The 17,394-nt window shown below is 49.5% G+C and overlaps 1 protein-coding gene across 1 annotated transcript in view; it reads left to right on the top strand.

The window, feature by feature from the left end:
• DOLK (dolichol kinase) overlaps positions 1-14,643 on the top strand; it is a 60,307-nt gene extending 45,664 nt beyond the window's left edge. The window contains exon 2 of the mRNA XM_069609205.1: positions 12,511-14,643. Coding sequence (XP_069465306.1) covers positions 12,613-14,184 — 1,572 coding nt within the window. The 5' untranslated portion in view covers positions 12,511-12,612 and the 3' untranslated portion in view covers positions 14,185-14,643. The remainder of the gene's footprint in view (positions 1-12,510) is intronic.
• Positions 14,644-17,394: the final 2,751 nt, after the last annotated feature.

Here is a 17,394-nt window from a genome sequence, read left to right as displayed (position 1 = left end):
TTTCTTCTGGTGGCAATGTAATATGTATTTAAGGTTTAATGCGTGTTCTGTAGAGTCCTCCCTGATGAAGGAACTTCGGGTCCGAAATGCATCGGCCACGTTTCATCGGTCACTGAAATATGGATGGTGAACAATAAGAAGACATGATCATAAATAACACTTCACATGTTAGTAGTGCAATAATGTTTTGAAGAATCAGTTTAAATATTACCAGCATATGCTGTTTATGTATAAGGTGCGCTGAGGAATCCTTCCTCTGTCTTTTTCTCAGTTTGACTTTTCACATTGTGCAAGTGTGGTTACTAGTATTCACCATTGAAAAATCTATGCGGTTTTGACAAGTCAATTAATGTTTTCATATTGACTAGAAGGTGGTGCCTACCTTTTCTCCCTATTATAATTGGTGGCCCTTGGCCAGCTCCTGGTGCCTACCCTTCACCCTCCACCTCACTGCTCGGTCACCTGCTCCTGCCACTTCCCTCCCACGACCTGTGCCCGCCCACTAGCCCAACTCCTGGCCCCTTCCTACCACTATCCCCCTGTCTCATTCCTGACCTCTTTGCTCCTTGCCCCATTCCGCCTGTCCCACTTCCCAGTACTGTGTCCTGTGAGGAACCTGAGGGCATCCTCACTTTTCTCCCCGATATCCTCTGCTCGGGTGGCCAGGGAAAGGCCATTGCTTTTGTATCCTGACCCTGGGGGTGGATATGCAAGGGAGGATTACCAACTGAGTGAAGGAGATCTAGGGAGTGGAGAGAGGATGTCCTTGGGCGAGAAGCTGTATCCCCCATTCCCTTTTCACAATGAACCTTCAGTCCCCGAAGCCTCTATAGGGTACTGTCAAATCCCCTCCCCTTTTCTTCCATCCAAAATGACTCTTGGAAATAAAATCACTATAGAGGGACAGGGAAGAGATGAACTAGGATGACATCTCCTTATATGGGTAGGTTAAACCTATGTCAGCCTCCCCTTGGTAATACAGAGAAATGTCAGAGCCATAACAAAACAGGGAAGAAACAATTGGGAATTGGGCCCTATTCCATTCAGAGTCTCCCTCTTTCTTTCTTTGTCTCTTTTCTCTTTTTTTATTATTATTAAAATGTTTTAGTTTACATTGAAAGTTTTCATTTTATATTTATCATACATTTACTGAATCCTTTTTCAAAATGTACACTATACTTTTCTGGTCAAAAAAAATATTTAAAATGTTGCAGAATTGATGATCTTAGTCCAAGATTTGATGACAATAAAAATAATTTTTTTTGTCCTGTCCCAAGAGTATCTGGGCCAATTTCGCTTCAGGGTTAAGCGTTTCATTACTAATATTGAAAAAGGTCCTACACAGGGCTCTTTCTTCTTGTAATCCCGGCCATATCATAATTAAATGGTGTATGATCTCAGTGGTTGCTTCATTTTTGCAAAGCGTACAATATTGAAGTTTGGGTTCTTGTTTAGTTATTGCCAATCTAGCTCTTGTAGGAAAGCTATTAAGCCGAAGTTTCTAAGCCGAAGTTTCATAAATGGTGACCCGATTGGTTTATCTGGAAAGATCCTCAGATATGAAGGGAGTTGATTAACTGGTCTTACATCCATTTCACATGTTAAGTTCTCTTGATATCTTGCTTTCTCTTTCATTACGCAGAATGTTTCTCTTTGCATTTTGTGGTCGATTGGTCAGCATTTCTGCTGTTGGATCCTCTTGTGCAAGTATTTGTGTCATCTGTTCGTTCCATTTAATCAGAGCTTTCGCACATATAGGATTGGATTTTAACCTCAATATATCAATTGCTGGGATCTTTTCTTCAGAGATTATCTTGCAATACAGATCCAATTTCTTCCAGGTTACTATTGACGTCAAGGATTGAATGGCTAGCTCAAAACCTATTCTTGCAGTAGGAAATGATAATGGCAAATTCATACTTTTCCTCAAAAAATAGTTTGGGCCAGATGTCCCAGGGAGTTTTTTCAGTGATTCGCTTCCATACACTATTGCTGGAATCACTTTACTCCTGCCATCATTCTTATCACTTTACTCCTGTAAAAGGTTACAATGGGGGTAAAGGAGAACTTATCGTATTTTTCGTGCATGGCATAACCTTGTCTGGCGAGGGAGTGAATTTTCTTTTGAAGCTGATGTACCCATTCTTTTTCATCAATTGTTTTTTATCATAATCCCCAGATATTTGAAGGTCGATACTACAGTAAGTGGAAGTCCATTGATGTTAAATGTTGGAATCTTATTTTTTTATTGTTTTTTGTTCTGGGCATGATTTTTGTATTGGAGGTATTTATTTTTAGCTAATTTTTGTCCATAAATGTTCCCATCGCATCCAATGTTGTAAACCTTGTGGTGTTTTATCAAGCCGTATGATCTCGTCTGCAAACATCATCGGCGGCAGTGGTGTAGAATTTAATCTGGGGTGGGGGGCAGGCAACATCATTTCCTGTTCCAACTCTGCAGTGAACAAAGCGTTGCAGCCAATGGACCACCTTGCTTGAGTCTGTTTCATGTCTCGATGAAAGCTGTTTGCACGCCCTCTTTAGTCAACCTTATGCGTATTTTAGTACATGAATAGAGTATTTTAATAGGTTGTAGTATGTGTGACGGGCATTTCCATTTTTCCAGTTTGTTCCACAATAGTTGTCGATTTATCGTGTCGAAAGCTAAATGAAGATCGACAAAAGGCATCCAAACTGTTATCTTTTTAGAGATGGCTTCTTGTTTTTTTTTTTTTTGAAAAGCATATTTTATTGGCATTTTTTGGTTATTACATCATGCATTATGTTCATCAATTATCACCTCAAAAACATTTTAACAATAACCCTTATCCCCCCACCCTCAGCCATGGATCGAGCACTGGGCACTGGTATATAGTTTGTCCGTTGAGCTCACGGAAAACATTCCAAGGCACAGTCTGTCAATTCCTTGCACACTGGTGTCTTGGGCTCGGCTTTTTGCGGCCCCTGTAGAATGATTATCTATCTAGTGCCTCATATCTTTGGGGCGTCATCCCTGGTGTTCATTGATGTCTGAGTAGGCCCACGGACGTGCTTTTGTTTCTTCAGGCCAGGCGCTCGAACTTCTCGAAAAAGGGGAGCCAGAGTTCTTCAATGTTAGATCTAGATTCATCAAGGAGGTGTGTCAAAAACCCCATGTCATAAATGGGCCGGACCTTGGTGACCCAGTCTTTTTCCCCTGGCATGTGTGGGCTCTTCCACTTTTGGGCTAGACAGCACCTAGCCACCATCTGCATGACTTGTAGCATGTGGCCGTGGGTTTCCTTGGGGTCGTCCCCTACATCAATCCCAAAGAGGAGAAGCCAGGGGCACAGGGACCTACACACTCCATCGACTCCTTTAATCCAGGATAGAAACTCTCCCCAGTATGTCTGCACCATGGGGCATTTCCACCACATGTGTATGTAGTCACCTTTTACTTTACAGCATTTCCAACAGTGCGGGTCATATCCCGCTCTCATCCTGGCGGTCCCCTTGGGGTGGGGGGGCACCTATGCAATACCTTTAGGGCCTGATGTCAGTATTGAAGCGAAGTTGTTGATCGGTGGGCTCGGATGCACATTTTAGACCATCTCTTGTTGTCAATTGCCCCTCCCAGGTCCCTTTCCCTTTGTGCCCGGGCTGGTGGGAGTTCCCCAGGGGCCGAGAGCAAGAGGAGTTTATAGAGGCGAGATATGACCCCCCTGGAGCCCCGGGTGGAGATTAGCAGTTTCTCAATCTGTCAGGTCTCTCCTGAGAGTGTTGCCCCATGAAGGTTCGGTGAAGACTCCCTTGAGGAACTGTGATAATTTGCCCAACCCCAGGGCCTCCTCCAGGTCTATTAGAGGCATGAAGGATCACTCCACCCCCAGCTGGCCTGCCCTGATAAGACCTGCCTCGTACCACTTTGGAATGCGGCTGGTTCGGCTACTTTGTCTATAAATGGGGGGGCCCAAATGCAGCTCAGCGGGGAGGGCCAGGTGGTGAGCCATCTATAGTAGCCTCCTTCCCTCCAGATCGACCATAAGACCCCCAGCACCGGGTGGTGTAGGACCCGTCTTGGAATACGTGATCTTGGGACCCATAACTATTCATCCAGCATGACCGGGGCCAGTACCTTGTTGTCGATTGCCACCCACTGATTTTCTGTCCCATGGTTGAAGTGATCTGTCAGGACTCCCAACTGGACAGCCTTGTAGTATGTTCCAAGGTCTGGGAACCCCACCCCTCCGTCCTCCTTGGGCCTCGTTAGAACATCGTATGAAATCCTGTGCTTCTTGCCCACCCAGAGGAATCTCAAAAGGGTACGTTTTGTTGCCGTTAGGAAGGTCTTGGGCCCCTGGACAGGAAGCATCTGAAACAGGAATAGGAATATAGGGAGGACCACCATTTTAATCAGGTTGAGACGTGCCATCCATGAGAACCCCAAACCTGCCCACCTCTCTATATCCCTCTTGACTTCTGTCCAGAGTGGGGTAAAATTATTGGGGAAGAAGTCTGCAGGGTCACCTGTGACCTGGACTCCCAAGTACCGGAACCCGTCCCTCTGGAGTCGGAAGGGGAGCTCTCCCACGTACTCTCTCTGTGTCTGGTAAATGTCCCCCTATGAATGCCACCGACTTCCCCAGGTTAACCCTGAATCCCGAGAGATCTCCGTAGCGCGCTAAGCCCTCCAACAAGTGGGGAACCGTCTGGGATGGTCCAGTGATATAGAGGAGGGCATCATCAGCAAATATGCTCATTTTACAGTGGGAGTCACCTATCCGTACTCCGTTGATTGCTTCATCATTTCGGACAGAGATCGCCCAAGGCTCCATAACCAATGCGTATATTAGGGGGGGGGATAGTGGGCAGCCTTGTCTCGTTCCTCTCCCTAGGAGAAAAGCCTTTGATTCTGTCCCGTTTGCAACCACCTTGGGTGAGGGAGAGGAATATAATGCCGACATCCATCCCAGCCATCTCCGTCCCATCCCCACCGCTGAGAACCTCCCCCAGGTATCCCCAACTAACCCTGTCGAAGGCATTCTCTGTGTCAAGTGCCAGCAGCAGAGCCCCTTCACCACGGACCATCCTTGAATTTAGTACATGGAGGGTTTTGCGCATGCTGTCGGAGCCTTGCCTGTTGAGGATGAATCCCGCCTGATCTGGGTGGACCAGGCGGGGGAGGCAGCTCTCTAGTCGGGTTGCTAGAATTCTGGCAAAAATCTTAGCATCTAGGTTCCGGAAGGAAATGGGCCTGTACGATCCGCAGTCTGCCAGGTCTCTGCCCGGTTTGGGTATTACAGCGATGAGGGCCTGCAGGAAGGTGGATGGGTTTGTGTCTTGGTTTCTAATTTGGTTGAACAGTTTAGCTAGGGGCTTCGCTAGGATGGCTTGGCACGGTTTGTAGAAATCTGCCGTATAACCATCTCCTTTCCCACTTTTAGCCTCTTAATGGCGCCTTTCACCTCTTCCACTGATATATTCCCCTCCAGCTCCTGTAATTCCTGCTCGGTCAGTCGTGGTAGTGGGTGTTCTGCTAAGTATGCCTGGATCTCCTCCACTGATTTTGCCCCCCCCCCCCTGTTTTGTATAGAGTTCCCTGTAAAAGTCAGCCAAACATTCTACTATTTGTTCCTTCTTGTTGCACACATTGTCCCCTCTGTCCCTAGTAGGTCCCACCCGCCTCTCCATTCTGCATCCCCTGGCTCTGTGCGCAAGTAGAGTCCCCACTCTGTTCCCCCCCCCTTTCATAATATCTTTGTCGCGTGTATCTCAATTTCTTAACCAACTCCCCTATGCGGACTGTAAGGCAATGCCCGTCTCTTCTCTTGCATCTCTACCAGGAGGCTTTCCCTATCTTTCCCATTGAAGCCGAGCCTTGCGCGCAGGGCCTTTAATTCTTCTCGAATCTTGTTTTCAATGAGCCCTCTCTCGCTTGCGCCTGGAGCCCTCGGCTATCAGGAGACCCCAGAAGGTGTCCTTTGCCACTTCCCACACCATCACCATGTCGGATTCCCCATTAACGTTTGTCTCAATGTAGGCTATCATCTAATTCATTAGGAAATCTGGTTCTCTCAGGAGTGTTTCATTACAGCGCCATCGGGAGGATCTCGGGGACAGGGGCAACGACCAGTTTGCCACCAAGAATTTATGGTCGGACCATGTTATTGCTTCCACCTTGGGGAGCGTAGACACCCTTCCTCCGAGGTTAAGAGCAGGTCAATTCTCGTATAGGTGAAGTGTGGGGGAGAGAAGAAAGTGTATCCCCCTGAGCCTGGCCACGCCATGCGCCACACGTCTGCCCAATAGTGTTTCCTTAGAAGGGTCTGTAGAGCTAGATTGTCTTTGGTGAAACCTCTTGACCCCGCTCCTCTTGCCGTCCACCAATCCAGTTTGGGGTCCATTATGAGGTTGAAGTCACCTCCTAATATCATGGCCCCCTCTGCCCATTCGTCCATTACCCCGAAGATCTGGGTCAGGAACTGTATCTGGCCTTAATTGGGCGCATATAAGGTGGCCAGAGTGATGCATTCGCCCTCACAGGTGCCCTTGATCCCCAGGAATCGCCCCCGAAAGCCCCTCTTGATTTCTATGCTTGTGAGGTGGAATGTCTTGTTCAGAAGAATGCCTACCCCTTCCTTCTTTGAACTTCTGTGGGATGCCCAGAAGTTGCTGCCAATTTCCTTTCCTTTAATCAGCAACTCTTTCCCCTGTTTATAGTGGGTTTCCTGTAGGAAGAGTACCATTAGCTGTTTGTGGAACATGTTGCTAGTCAATGATCTTTGTTTTGAGAGTTTAAGCCCTTGACATTGAGTGTGCCTATCCTGCCTTCAACCATTGTCGTCTTTGTGCGCCTTCATTTGGTTCCGATATAAGGCCCGTTGTGAAGCCAGGAACCCTGGCTCGATCTGGCTGACCCCCTTTCCCTTGACCCCTGTGAGTGCCTTCCCGCACCCCATTCTTTGGTCGTAATCCCCCCCCCCACCCTGTCCCGTCCCCTCCCCGTCCCTTGTTACCTCCCCTCCTTTTTCCCCCCATTTTAAGGCGTTCGTCTACATCCTCCAACACTTGTCAGGGTTAGTCAACGAACCACCAAGGACTCTACCCCAGCCCCGGGTAGTTCAATGATCGGGGTTCCCATCTCTATCACCATGTCTAGGATGATCCCGTTCTACCCTTGGCACAGGTGCACAAAGCAGGATCTCTCATTTACGTCCCTCTCCCTCCGCTTATGTTATTGAACTTGCGCCCTGGGCGTGGGCCCATGAACAATTTGGTTACCAATTAATGAACAACAACTAGTCCCGTAACCTTGGAAGCTGAACATGGCGTCAACGTGGCATGCGGCCATAGTGCCTGGGGGCCCTGGCCCTCATTACCTTTGGTGCCCCCATATAGCATTGTCGTTAAGAAAGAGACCTTGCCCATTTCTTAAGTAATATCAGAGTCACTTCAGATGTCCCTCGGAGGCCGTTGAAGGGTGTCTCGTTTTTTTAAAATTGCGGGCCCCTTTCACCTTTACTTTACTGCTGAGTTTGTCCGGTCTGCTAGGACCCCCTGGTGGGTCCCGAGCGTCTCCTTCTTGGCCACCTGAATAGCCGGTCCGGTGACCGACCAGGTCCTCCGTGACCCGTTGGAGGTCCTCCTCGGACACCAGGTGGTGCCTCTCCTCCATCCACTCCAATGCCAAGTAGAAGGGGTGGCCCCAACGGTATCTGACACCTTTTCCTCTGGAGCCATCTGGTGAGATTGCCACACTTTTTCCTCATCAGCAGTATGAGGGCTGACGGGTCCTGAAAGATGGCCACCTTGGAGTCCCCATATTGTATGTTTCCGAGACTCTTAGCCTTTTCCAAGATCTTGGCTTTGTCCTTGTAGTAATGCAGCCGAGCCAACACTGAGCGAGGGCCCCTGCCACCCCCTCCAGCGCAGTGGACTCTGTCCAATTTAATCTCCCCACCAGCATCCGCCCCCAAGACAATCCGTATAATGTCATGCACCTTGCCCTCCAAGCCTTGTGGGCTTTCGCCGTCGGATTCTACCAGGCCAAAATGCGTAAATTATTTCTCCTCTCCCTGTTTTCCATGTCGTCCACCTTGAACCGTAATTCCTCCTCGCAACATTGCACCTCTTCGAACCTTGCCTCCATTTGAGTTTCCAGGAGCACTGTGGAGAGCTGTTTTCAACTCCCTCCATGCGGTCCTCCAGGGTAGTCCCTCGTTATGAGGTCTGCAAGCTTGCCGCCCATATCTGTTCATATCCTGCAGATTTCCTCTAGGATCATCTGGATATTGTTTTGGATGGCACCCAGGTCGGGGGGTGGTGTGGATGGTCCCCCGGCAGTCATGTCTCCCTCGCTGGCGCGAAATTGGTGCTTTGTGAGGGCCTCCTTCCAACTCATGGGGTTCTTGCTCAGGTCAAATATAGCAACTGCCCCGTGTATGGCATGCAGCAGCGAGGACCATGTGTCTAAACTCGTGGCTATCAGTGGTGTTGCGATGAGGCCAGCGGGAGGGATGCTATGGTTGCTGGCTCCAGGGGCGAATTGGGTCAGTGAGAGACAGGCGAGTACCCCTGAGGCGGCAGTCTTTGGGTCCACAGATGGGGCTCCCGGGCCCTATGCAGGTCCGGTGAGACAGTGGGTAGGAGAGTTGGCCTGCCCGGAGATGGGAGGACCCTTGGGCAGTGGTCTCTGGGTTCAGTACAAGGTGGGAGAGAGCGCCCTCCACAATGTTCCTCAGGGCAAGGGTGTCCCCTATCCGAGTGGCGCTCCCCCAGGGGCCCAGCCCAAAGGGGTTGGTTTTACAGATCTTGGCCTGTCAGGCCCCTCACCTGTAGCGTGGGTCCATGTGTGCCCCCCAGCCAGCTGTGTTAGGCGCACGCTCCTAATGTTGATCCTTTGTGCCTGTGGGCTCCCAGGGATTCCCCCCCCTGGCGCAGGGTGAGCAGTGGGGGCGTGTCTGTCCCCCTGCGGCTCCAGCCCCTCAGCAGCTTGACTCCCGAGGCCGCAAGCCGGGAGGTTTCACTTCACCCCCGGCTCGCACAGCACTCGCCTGTAGAGGGAGCAGGACTTCCACTGGGCCCGGGCTGCCCTGCAGCACTCCCGAAGGGCTCCGGTCTGCGGTGCTCCATGAGTGTCCTGGTCCACTGGCCCGGGCCGTCCCAGGGCGCTCCGAAAGTGTTCCTCTGCTTTCTCCCTCCCCAGGATGGCCACTTTTCGTGGCCCGCTGTGGTTTTCTCAGTTTCCCTCTCTCCGGCCAGTCAGCGGCCTTGATGGTTCCTTCAGGCGTGCAGCTCGCGGTTGTGGGGGAGGTGCACCGAAGACTCCCGGCGATGTATCTTGGCTTAGGGGCCTCCGACAAACTTCTGGTTTGGACCCTTCAGGGGGCCACAAGTTCCCATGGCACTATTTAGCTTCCATGTGTGGGGTGGAACCTTTCCTCTGCATTAACTCTGCCGATTTCCCGTGGCTGGGTATGGAGCTAACGGCTCAGGTGGCCATCTTGCCTGCGCTCCCTGGTGGCCTCCATGGCTTCTTGTTTGATAAGATTCAGGAGTAGAAGGTTTATGTTTGTCCCTACGTTGTGGACAGTCCGTCTCTTGGCAAATCGATTTTCTGCAATGGCCCAAGCAGATAGATCCTGCAGCAATATTGTAGCTAATATTTTCCCGAACAGGTTTCTATTTCTCTTTCCCTCTGACACACCAACTGTCCCACATTTTTAAGACTGGGACGAGGAAGAGGCAACTGGGAGTTATGCACACTTGCAGTCATTCACACCACTTTGATACTGAAACAAGGAAGAGGACTATGGAGTACCATTATAATAGGCAGGCATGTCCCAATAATCAAACTATTCTAATGCACCTGTAGCCTCTCAATTGGTTGCAGATGCAAGTCCTTTGCCTGACCATAATTTAGACCGGCAGGAGTGAGAGAGAAACACGCCTGCGAAGAAGGACACAGCAACCAGACTTGGAGCAGGCTGGTGAGGGGGCCATTGAAAAGGAGGCTGAACATTGCAGAGGGACAAGAGAGGCACGGGGACCTGAGCGAGCCACTAGAGAGTTGCGACCCATGCAGTCCACTGTACCGTGGGTCCGGAGCTGTGGCACACAGAAGACTCCAGTGAGCCGCAGTTCGCTCAAGCAAGGTTTAAAGGAGGCGAGCGCTGCTCGCTGGAGCGCCTAACAAGCACAGGGGGAGCGAGAGGGAGCCGGAGAAGAGAACGAAGACACCCAGAGGAGCGGCCAGACACCAGCGAGTGAAAGAAAGGGAACAATCTTACTGGGGCGCTCCAGGGGCTGGAAACCAAATGGAGGAATATTGAATACTGAACAAGCTGCCCGAAATAGAGAAAAGATAGGAAAGTATATGGAAATACCGCACAAGTGAAAAGAAAGTAATGTGCATTTATGAACTCATTGAAAACAAGCAATGAGCATTGATGGACAATGTGAAAGCAAGAACAAAGTGAAAGCCAGTAATGAGCACTTAAAGTGAAAAGCAAGTGATGAGCACTAATGGACAAGTTGAAAGCAAGGTGGTAGAAAGGAAGAAACACCAGAGTGAGTCGTGTGACAGTCAGTGTGGCATAACCAAGAGACTGCCATGGAGGAATGGAAGTGAATGTGGTCTAATGACACAGGTTCAAAGAGGGAACCTGAGTTGGCAAGGAGAGCCAAGAGCATCACAAAGTGCCAAGGGTTATTGGTTGCGTGACCTGTAATGGGTGATTGTGTGGTCCGAAAACTGTGCCTAGACTGAGTAACCCTTACTTTGGAGAACATAGAAAAGTCAAGATACAGAAGCTGTCTTGTTTAAAAGGTGTTGAAGCGATTGAGGAAAGGAGTGTTGGAAAACCTGGAAGGTTACAAAGATGAGTTGGAAACCTTATTGAAAGCAGAGAGATTTGAATTGATTGTGGTTTTTAAGCTGGAAGAGCTGCCTTCTTGGGGAAGGGCACCCCGAGACTTTCTGAACTCTGTTGTCCTTGGGGAAGGGAATGCCAAGGTCTTCTAGAGTTGTTTTGAACTTGGGCAAGGGAACCCCCAAGGCCTTTTTGGAACTGTTTGAACTTGGGGAAGGGGAAGCTGAACAGTAAGCCAGGATCTGTAAGAGGCTCAGAACTTTGTTAGAACACTGTTTCTTTTGATGCCGACATACCTACACATTGTATATCTTTTGTTGTGAGGGCAAGTATAGGTTTTGGACACAGACTTTTGAGTTAAACTTAATGACACACGGCCTAATTCACAGAAGCGTTTTATAATGGCAAAACCCCATTGGAAAACACTCTGTGAATCAGGGCCCTAGAGTGTCCTTAGTTTCTTTAGGTAGGGAAATTCCACCTTAGCATAGGCAAAGTTAGGTCTTAATCAATCCTGACATCTAAGAAAAATAAACCATTGCTGTAGAAAAGTGAATCTGTTGTCTGTCTCTTACTTCATGATGCCTTCCCAGTCCTTTCCTGCACCCCCACTAGCGTATCTCGTGTCTTCTCCCAAAAGCCCCCTGACGACTTCTGGTGGCTTTTGGGAGAAGCCACCATCATAGCTTCATGATCTGGAAGTAACTGCTGCTTCTGGTGCTGTCTGCCACCCGTGCATGTCAGTGCAATGCAAGCTGCTTTATTGTCATGCCAATTCACACAAGGGAATGCATGGAGTACAAAATGTGCACTTGCCGCTAGTTTTCGGCTAGATGTATGTATATAATTGATGCAGTGTGTGCATTTCTTTATGGCTAGCTAGTAGTTTCCCCCCTGGGGTATGTGTTGCATTAATAGAGCACAGTGCCTGCCATTTGGGCAATCCTTTGGTGCTGGCATCTGACTGACATGCATTGAATGTTGCTGGTAGCCATCTGTGTACGATTTGGGGTCTTTATTCTGAAATGTGTGAGTAGTGTGCTGAAGGCCCTGGATGTGTATGGTCTAGCATGGAGATGCTGAGAGTGTGGAGCGTATTTCCGGTTACATGATCCTCTCCTTCTTCAGTTGCAATACCTGGATGTGTATGGTTTAGCATGGAGCCTGCTCCATGGAGATGCTGAGAGTGTGCAGCGCATTTCTGGTAACTGGAGTATCTCCTGCTTGAGTTGCAATACTTGGATGTGTATGGTCTAGCATTGAGCCTGCTCCATGGAGATGCAGAAAGTTTAGATGGCATTTCTGGTTACAGCAGCATCTCCTGCTTGAGTTGCAATACTTGGAAACGTCCAGTACTCTGTCCTAAGCTGATTGCAGGACCTGTGAAGGGCAGCGGCTGCCAACCTGTAAATGCTGCATAACTTTGTAGATTTACATGTGACGTGTGTTCGTTCAGTTTGTGCCACAGGAAGCCTATGTTTCTGAACAATGTATGCAGTGTCCTTTCAGTTCATGAAATTCTGCTGAACACTGTGTCCCCAATACTGCAGACACTTCAGTTACATGCATTGCGTTTCATTTTTACATGTTTTTCCCATTTTCTGTTTTTATCATGAATAGCAATCTTGCCTTTTCTAAGCTTGCCCTGTTTTTGTTGCAGGAATGACTGTGCTGTGTTTGAGGTTGACTGCTACAGTGTTTCGCTCTGAAGTAACATTCCACTGGCGGGCACAGCAAGCGGAAGAGAACTTCTTCAGGCAGAATGCTGAATAAACCGGTGCTCTTGGAGTCGCTTATTGTGTTTGCGGTCATTCTCTGTGTACATGGCGTGGTCTGGAACCGCCTCTCCTGGTGTGTTGTGGCGCTGGCCGTTCAGGCATTTTATGTCCAGCACAAATGGGACCGTCTCCTGCAGTCCGGTGGGGCTGTCTTTCAGTTCCGTGGCTCGGCCAACAGTGGCCTCCTGCCAGCTAGTGTGGTTATTCCTTTGCTGGGTATTGTGATGAGCGAGCGGTGCAAGGCTGCAGGAAATGTTCCCTTTGAACGCTTTGGTGTTATTGTGGCCGCCACTGGCATGACTCTGGCTTTCTTCCTGTCCGTCATTGCACTGGGAATCACCAAGCCAGTGCCACGGAACACCTGCATCATCTCCGGCATTGCCGGCAGCGCCATCCTCTACACCATGAAGCATTCTCTGGTGGTCTCTGAAGTGATAGAAATTTTGGAAGTGCTTCTGATCTTCGTCTACCTCAGCATGATCCTGCTCTACCTGCTGCCCCGCTGCTTCACCCCCGGGGAGGCCCTGCTCGTCCTGGGAGGGATCAGCTTTGTTCTCAACCATCTCATTAAACGTTCCTTGAATACAGTGGACAGCAAAGGGGATCCAGTGGATTATCTCCTCCTCGTGATGGTGGTCGGCATGGTCCTCCTTGGAATTCTCTTCGCTGCCCTCTTTTTCTTCATGGACTCTAGCACCTGGACCTCTTCCTTGTTTTTCCACACAATGACTGCAGTCTTGGCACTGGGCGTCCTTCTTCCCTGGCTCCAGTACCTGACCTGGAAGAACCCCCTCCTCTGGCTGGTGGGGTTCCTAATTCAGACTCCGACCAGGCTCGGCCTGCTCCTTTACTGGTGCCTGCTAGCTGCAGCTGCCTGCGGTGTTGTTTTCTACCAAAACTCAAAGCGGTCCTCAGAGTGCAAAAAGCATCGGGTCTCGACCGTTACCAGGAAATATTTTCACTTCATTGTAGTCGCAACCTACGTCCCTGGCCTGATCGTGGACAAGCAGCTTCTGTTTGTGGCGTCTGTCTTGTGCATGGCAGTGTTTGTTTTCCTGGAGTACATTAGGTACTTCCGTATCCGGCCGCTGGGCCAGAGCATACGGCACCTGCTTGCACTCTTCCTGGATGAGCGAGACAGTGGGCCATTGATCCTCACTCACATCTACCTCCTTCTAGGCATGTCCCTCTCCATCTGGCTGTCTCCTAGGCGCTGTGCCCCTAAGGGATCCATGTCTGGCGCTGGCGCTTTAACCCCTTATTGTGGGGTGCTGGCAGTGGGCGTGGGCGACACCCTGGCCTCCATCTGCGGCAGCACTATGGGGGAAATCAAATGGCCCGGCACCAAGAAGACCTTTGAAGGGACAATGATGTCAATTTTTGGACAGGTCATTGCTGTGGCACTAATCCTGATCTTTGACAGCGGCGTGACCCTGAACGCTCACTACGCCTGGATCGTGGGGTCCATTACCCTGGTTTCTCTTTTGGAAGCGTTCACCCTCCAGATCGACAACCTCCTCCTGCCGCTTTATCTCCAAATACTGTTCATGGCCTGAAGCTGCGTCGTTCCAGATCTGCTCTGTTTCTTATTGGGGAGCTGTGGCAGGCGCATGAGTGATCCAAAAATCCACTGGAGTTGTCATTTAAACCCATTTGTTTTACAGCAAAGACATAATGCACACACACAATGCATTTTAGCATCTTTAAAAATAAAATGATTTTTGCTTTTTCAACAAAAACAATAGTCTTTTTCTAGAGCCAGACTCTCCGGAGCCTACTCTTCCGGGTCTTCAAGGGGTGCAAGAACGTCTCCAGATGAAGGAGAAAGTGATTGAGATTCTTCATATTTCCAAGATGTCTTTTGTATTCTTTTTTTATTCCTTTATAACCTAGAGACCAAATCAACTTTGTGTCACATCAAGTTGACAAAAAAAGAGTGATCTTCTGCTGGTACGTGGAATTGTGTTAATTGTTACATGCAGCGTTACAAAGACGATTAAAAATGGTGACATAAACTGTGTGCAGAGCTCCTTCGTGTCTACGCGGCATTACCTGGCGGAAGGAATCGCTGATGCCGTGATATCAAGTCCCCTCCTGCCCACCCTGGCAAGGGGCAGCGGCTTGTCTGCCATGCATGGGGAAGAGGAGAATTCGCTCTCACCAAATGGGAAGGCTAAGGGGTAGGTGCCATTTCCCATTACGGTACTAGGCCGGTTTGGCTTGTCGGTCATAGCAGCCTCTTCCTGTGCAGAGACTGGTCAGGTGGCGTTTCTTGGCCATGGTTGACAACGACCGGCCATGGTCAAGCATTATGGTCATTGCATGGTCTGCACTAGTTGGTAATGGGCTGGCCAGGGTGCATGCCTATGGCCTGACCCTGAAAGACCTATACCAATCTGAATGATACTAAATGCCTGATTCTAAAATGGCTGCCCACTGAGACTAAACGGAGTACATCCAAATGCCCATTATCTAGATCTGCCTCAATTTGCCACAAATGGGGAGTTTATCATGTCTCACCATACAGTCAATGGGGAACTCCTCTTTGGTATCACTCCGATAAGAAATGATGCTCCTAATGGAGATCCTAGCACACTATCACCAACCCTATCACCCACCTACAAGTGCTTTCTTTGACACAATGCATGTGTGCACCATCAAGTGAACCACCAAACTAATATTTGATGCACTAATCATTAGGCATTTGGGGTGCTTTACCTAATCCATACTAGAGTTGCCAACTGACTGTTATTTGTCGCCTATGGTATTCGACTAGGTGGACTAAAGGAATAATGGGCCTTAGGCAGGATAACTAGCTAAACGGCTGCTTTTCCCATGTTTTGTTCGGTTTCTTCTCCTTCTTGTTTTCCTGTCCCCAAACTAGGAACCTGGTATGTAAATGTCATTTCACACTGGTCCAGTTGACGTTACAATGTTTGAATAACAGTCTTTGGATATCTAATAATTGTACAGACCTATCTGTTGATCACACTCATATCTGATGCTAATTGCAGTAGCAAGCGCGATTAACTATTATGGGGACATGCACAGATCCTAACTTGGGTGGCAATGCACTGTCATTGCACATCCCATCCAGGGGACATGCACAGATCCTAACTCGGGTGGTAATGCATTGTCGCCTGCACATCCCATCCAGGGGACATGCACAGATCCTAACTCGGGTGGTAATGCATTGTCGCCTGCACATCCCATCCAGGGGACATGCACAGATCCTAACTTGGGTGTCAATACACTGTCATTGCACATCCCATCCAGGGGACATGCACAGATCCTAACTTGGGTGTCAATACACTGTCATCTGCACATCCCATCCAGGGGACATGCACAGATCCTAACTCGGGTGGTAATGCACTGTCATTGCACATCCCATCCAGGGGACATGCACAGATCCTAACTTGGGTGGTAATGCATCGTCGCCTACACATCCCATCCAGGGGACATGCACAGATCCTAACTTGGGTGTCAATACACTGTCATCTGCACATCCCATCCAGGGGACATGCACAGATCCTAACTTGGGTGGCAATGCACTGTCATTGCACATCCCATCCAGGGGACATGCACAGATCCTAACTTGGGTGGCAATACACTGGTCATCTGCACATCCCATCCAGGGGACATGCACAGATCCTAACTTGGGTGGCAATGCACTGTCATTGCACATCCCATCCAGGGGACATGCACAGATCCTAACTTGGGTGGCAATGCACTGTCATTGCACATCCCATCCAGGGGACATGCACAGATCCTAACTTGGGTGGCAATGCACTGTCATTGCACATCCCATCCAGGGGACATGCACAGATCCTAACTTGGGTGGCAATGCACTGTCATTGCACATCCCATCCAGGGGACATGCACAGATCCTAACTTGGGTGGCAATACACTGGTCATCTGCACATCCCATCCAGGGGACATGCACAGATCCTAACTTGGGTGGCAATGCATGGTCGCCTGCACATCCCATCCAGGGGACATGCACAGATCCTAACTTGGGTGGCAATGCACTGTCATTGCACATCCCATCCAGGGGACATGCACAGATCCTAACTTGGGTGGCAATGCACTGTCATTGCACATCGGGACATGCACAGATCCTAACTTGGGTGGCAATGCACTGTCATTGCACATCCCATCCAGGGGACATGCACAGATCCTAATTTGGGTGGCAATGCACTGTCATTGCACATCCCATCCAGGGGACATGCACAGATCCTAACTTGGGTGGCAATGCACTGTCATTGCACATCCCATCCAGGGGACATGCACAGATCCTAACTTGGGTGGCAATGCACTGTCATTGCACATCCCATCCAGGGGACATGCACAGATCCTAACTCGGGTGTCAATACACTGTCATCTGCACATCCCATCCAGGGGACATGCACAGATCCTAACTCGGGTGTCAATACACTGTCATCTGCACATCCCATCCAGGGGACATGCACAGATCCTAACTCGGGTGTCAATACACTGTCATCTGCACATCCCATCCAGGGGACATGCACAGATCCTAACTCGGGTGTCAATACACTGTCATCTGCACATCCCATCCAGGGGACATGCACAGATCCTAACTCGGGTGTCAATACACTGTCATCTGCACATCCCATCCAGGGGACATGCACAGATCCTAACTCGGGTGTCAATACACTGTCATCTGCACATCCCATCCAGGGGACATGCACAGATCCTAACTCGGGTGGCAATGCACTGTCATTGCACATCCCATCCAGGGGACATGC

Source organism: Ambystoma mexicanum, chromosome 8 (genome assembly GCF_040938575.1).
Source record: "Ambystoma mexicanum isolate Mex_15411 chromosome 8, UKY_AmexF1_1, whole genome shotgun sequence".
Classification (NCBI taxonomy): Eukaryota; Metazoa; Chordata; class Amphibia; order Caudata; family Ambystomatidae; genus Ambystoma; species Ambystoma mexicanum.
The sequence above is the reverse complement of the archived record's forward strand: the minus strand, read 5'-3'. Positions and strand labels throughout refer to the sequence as shown.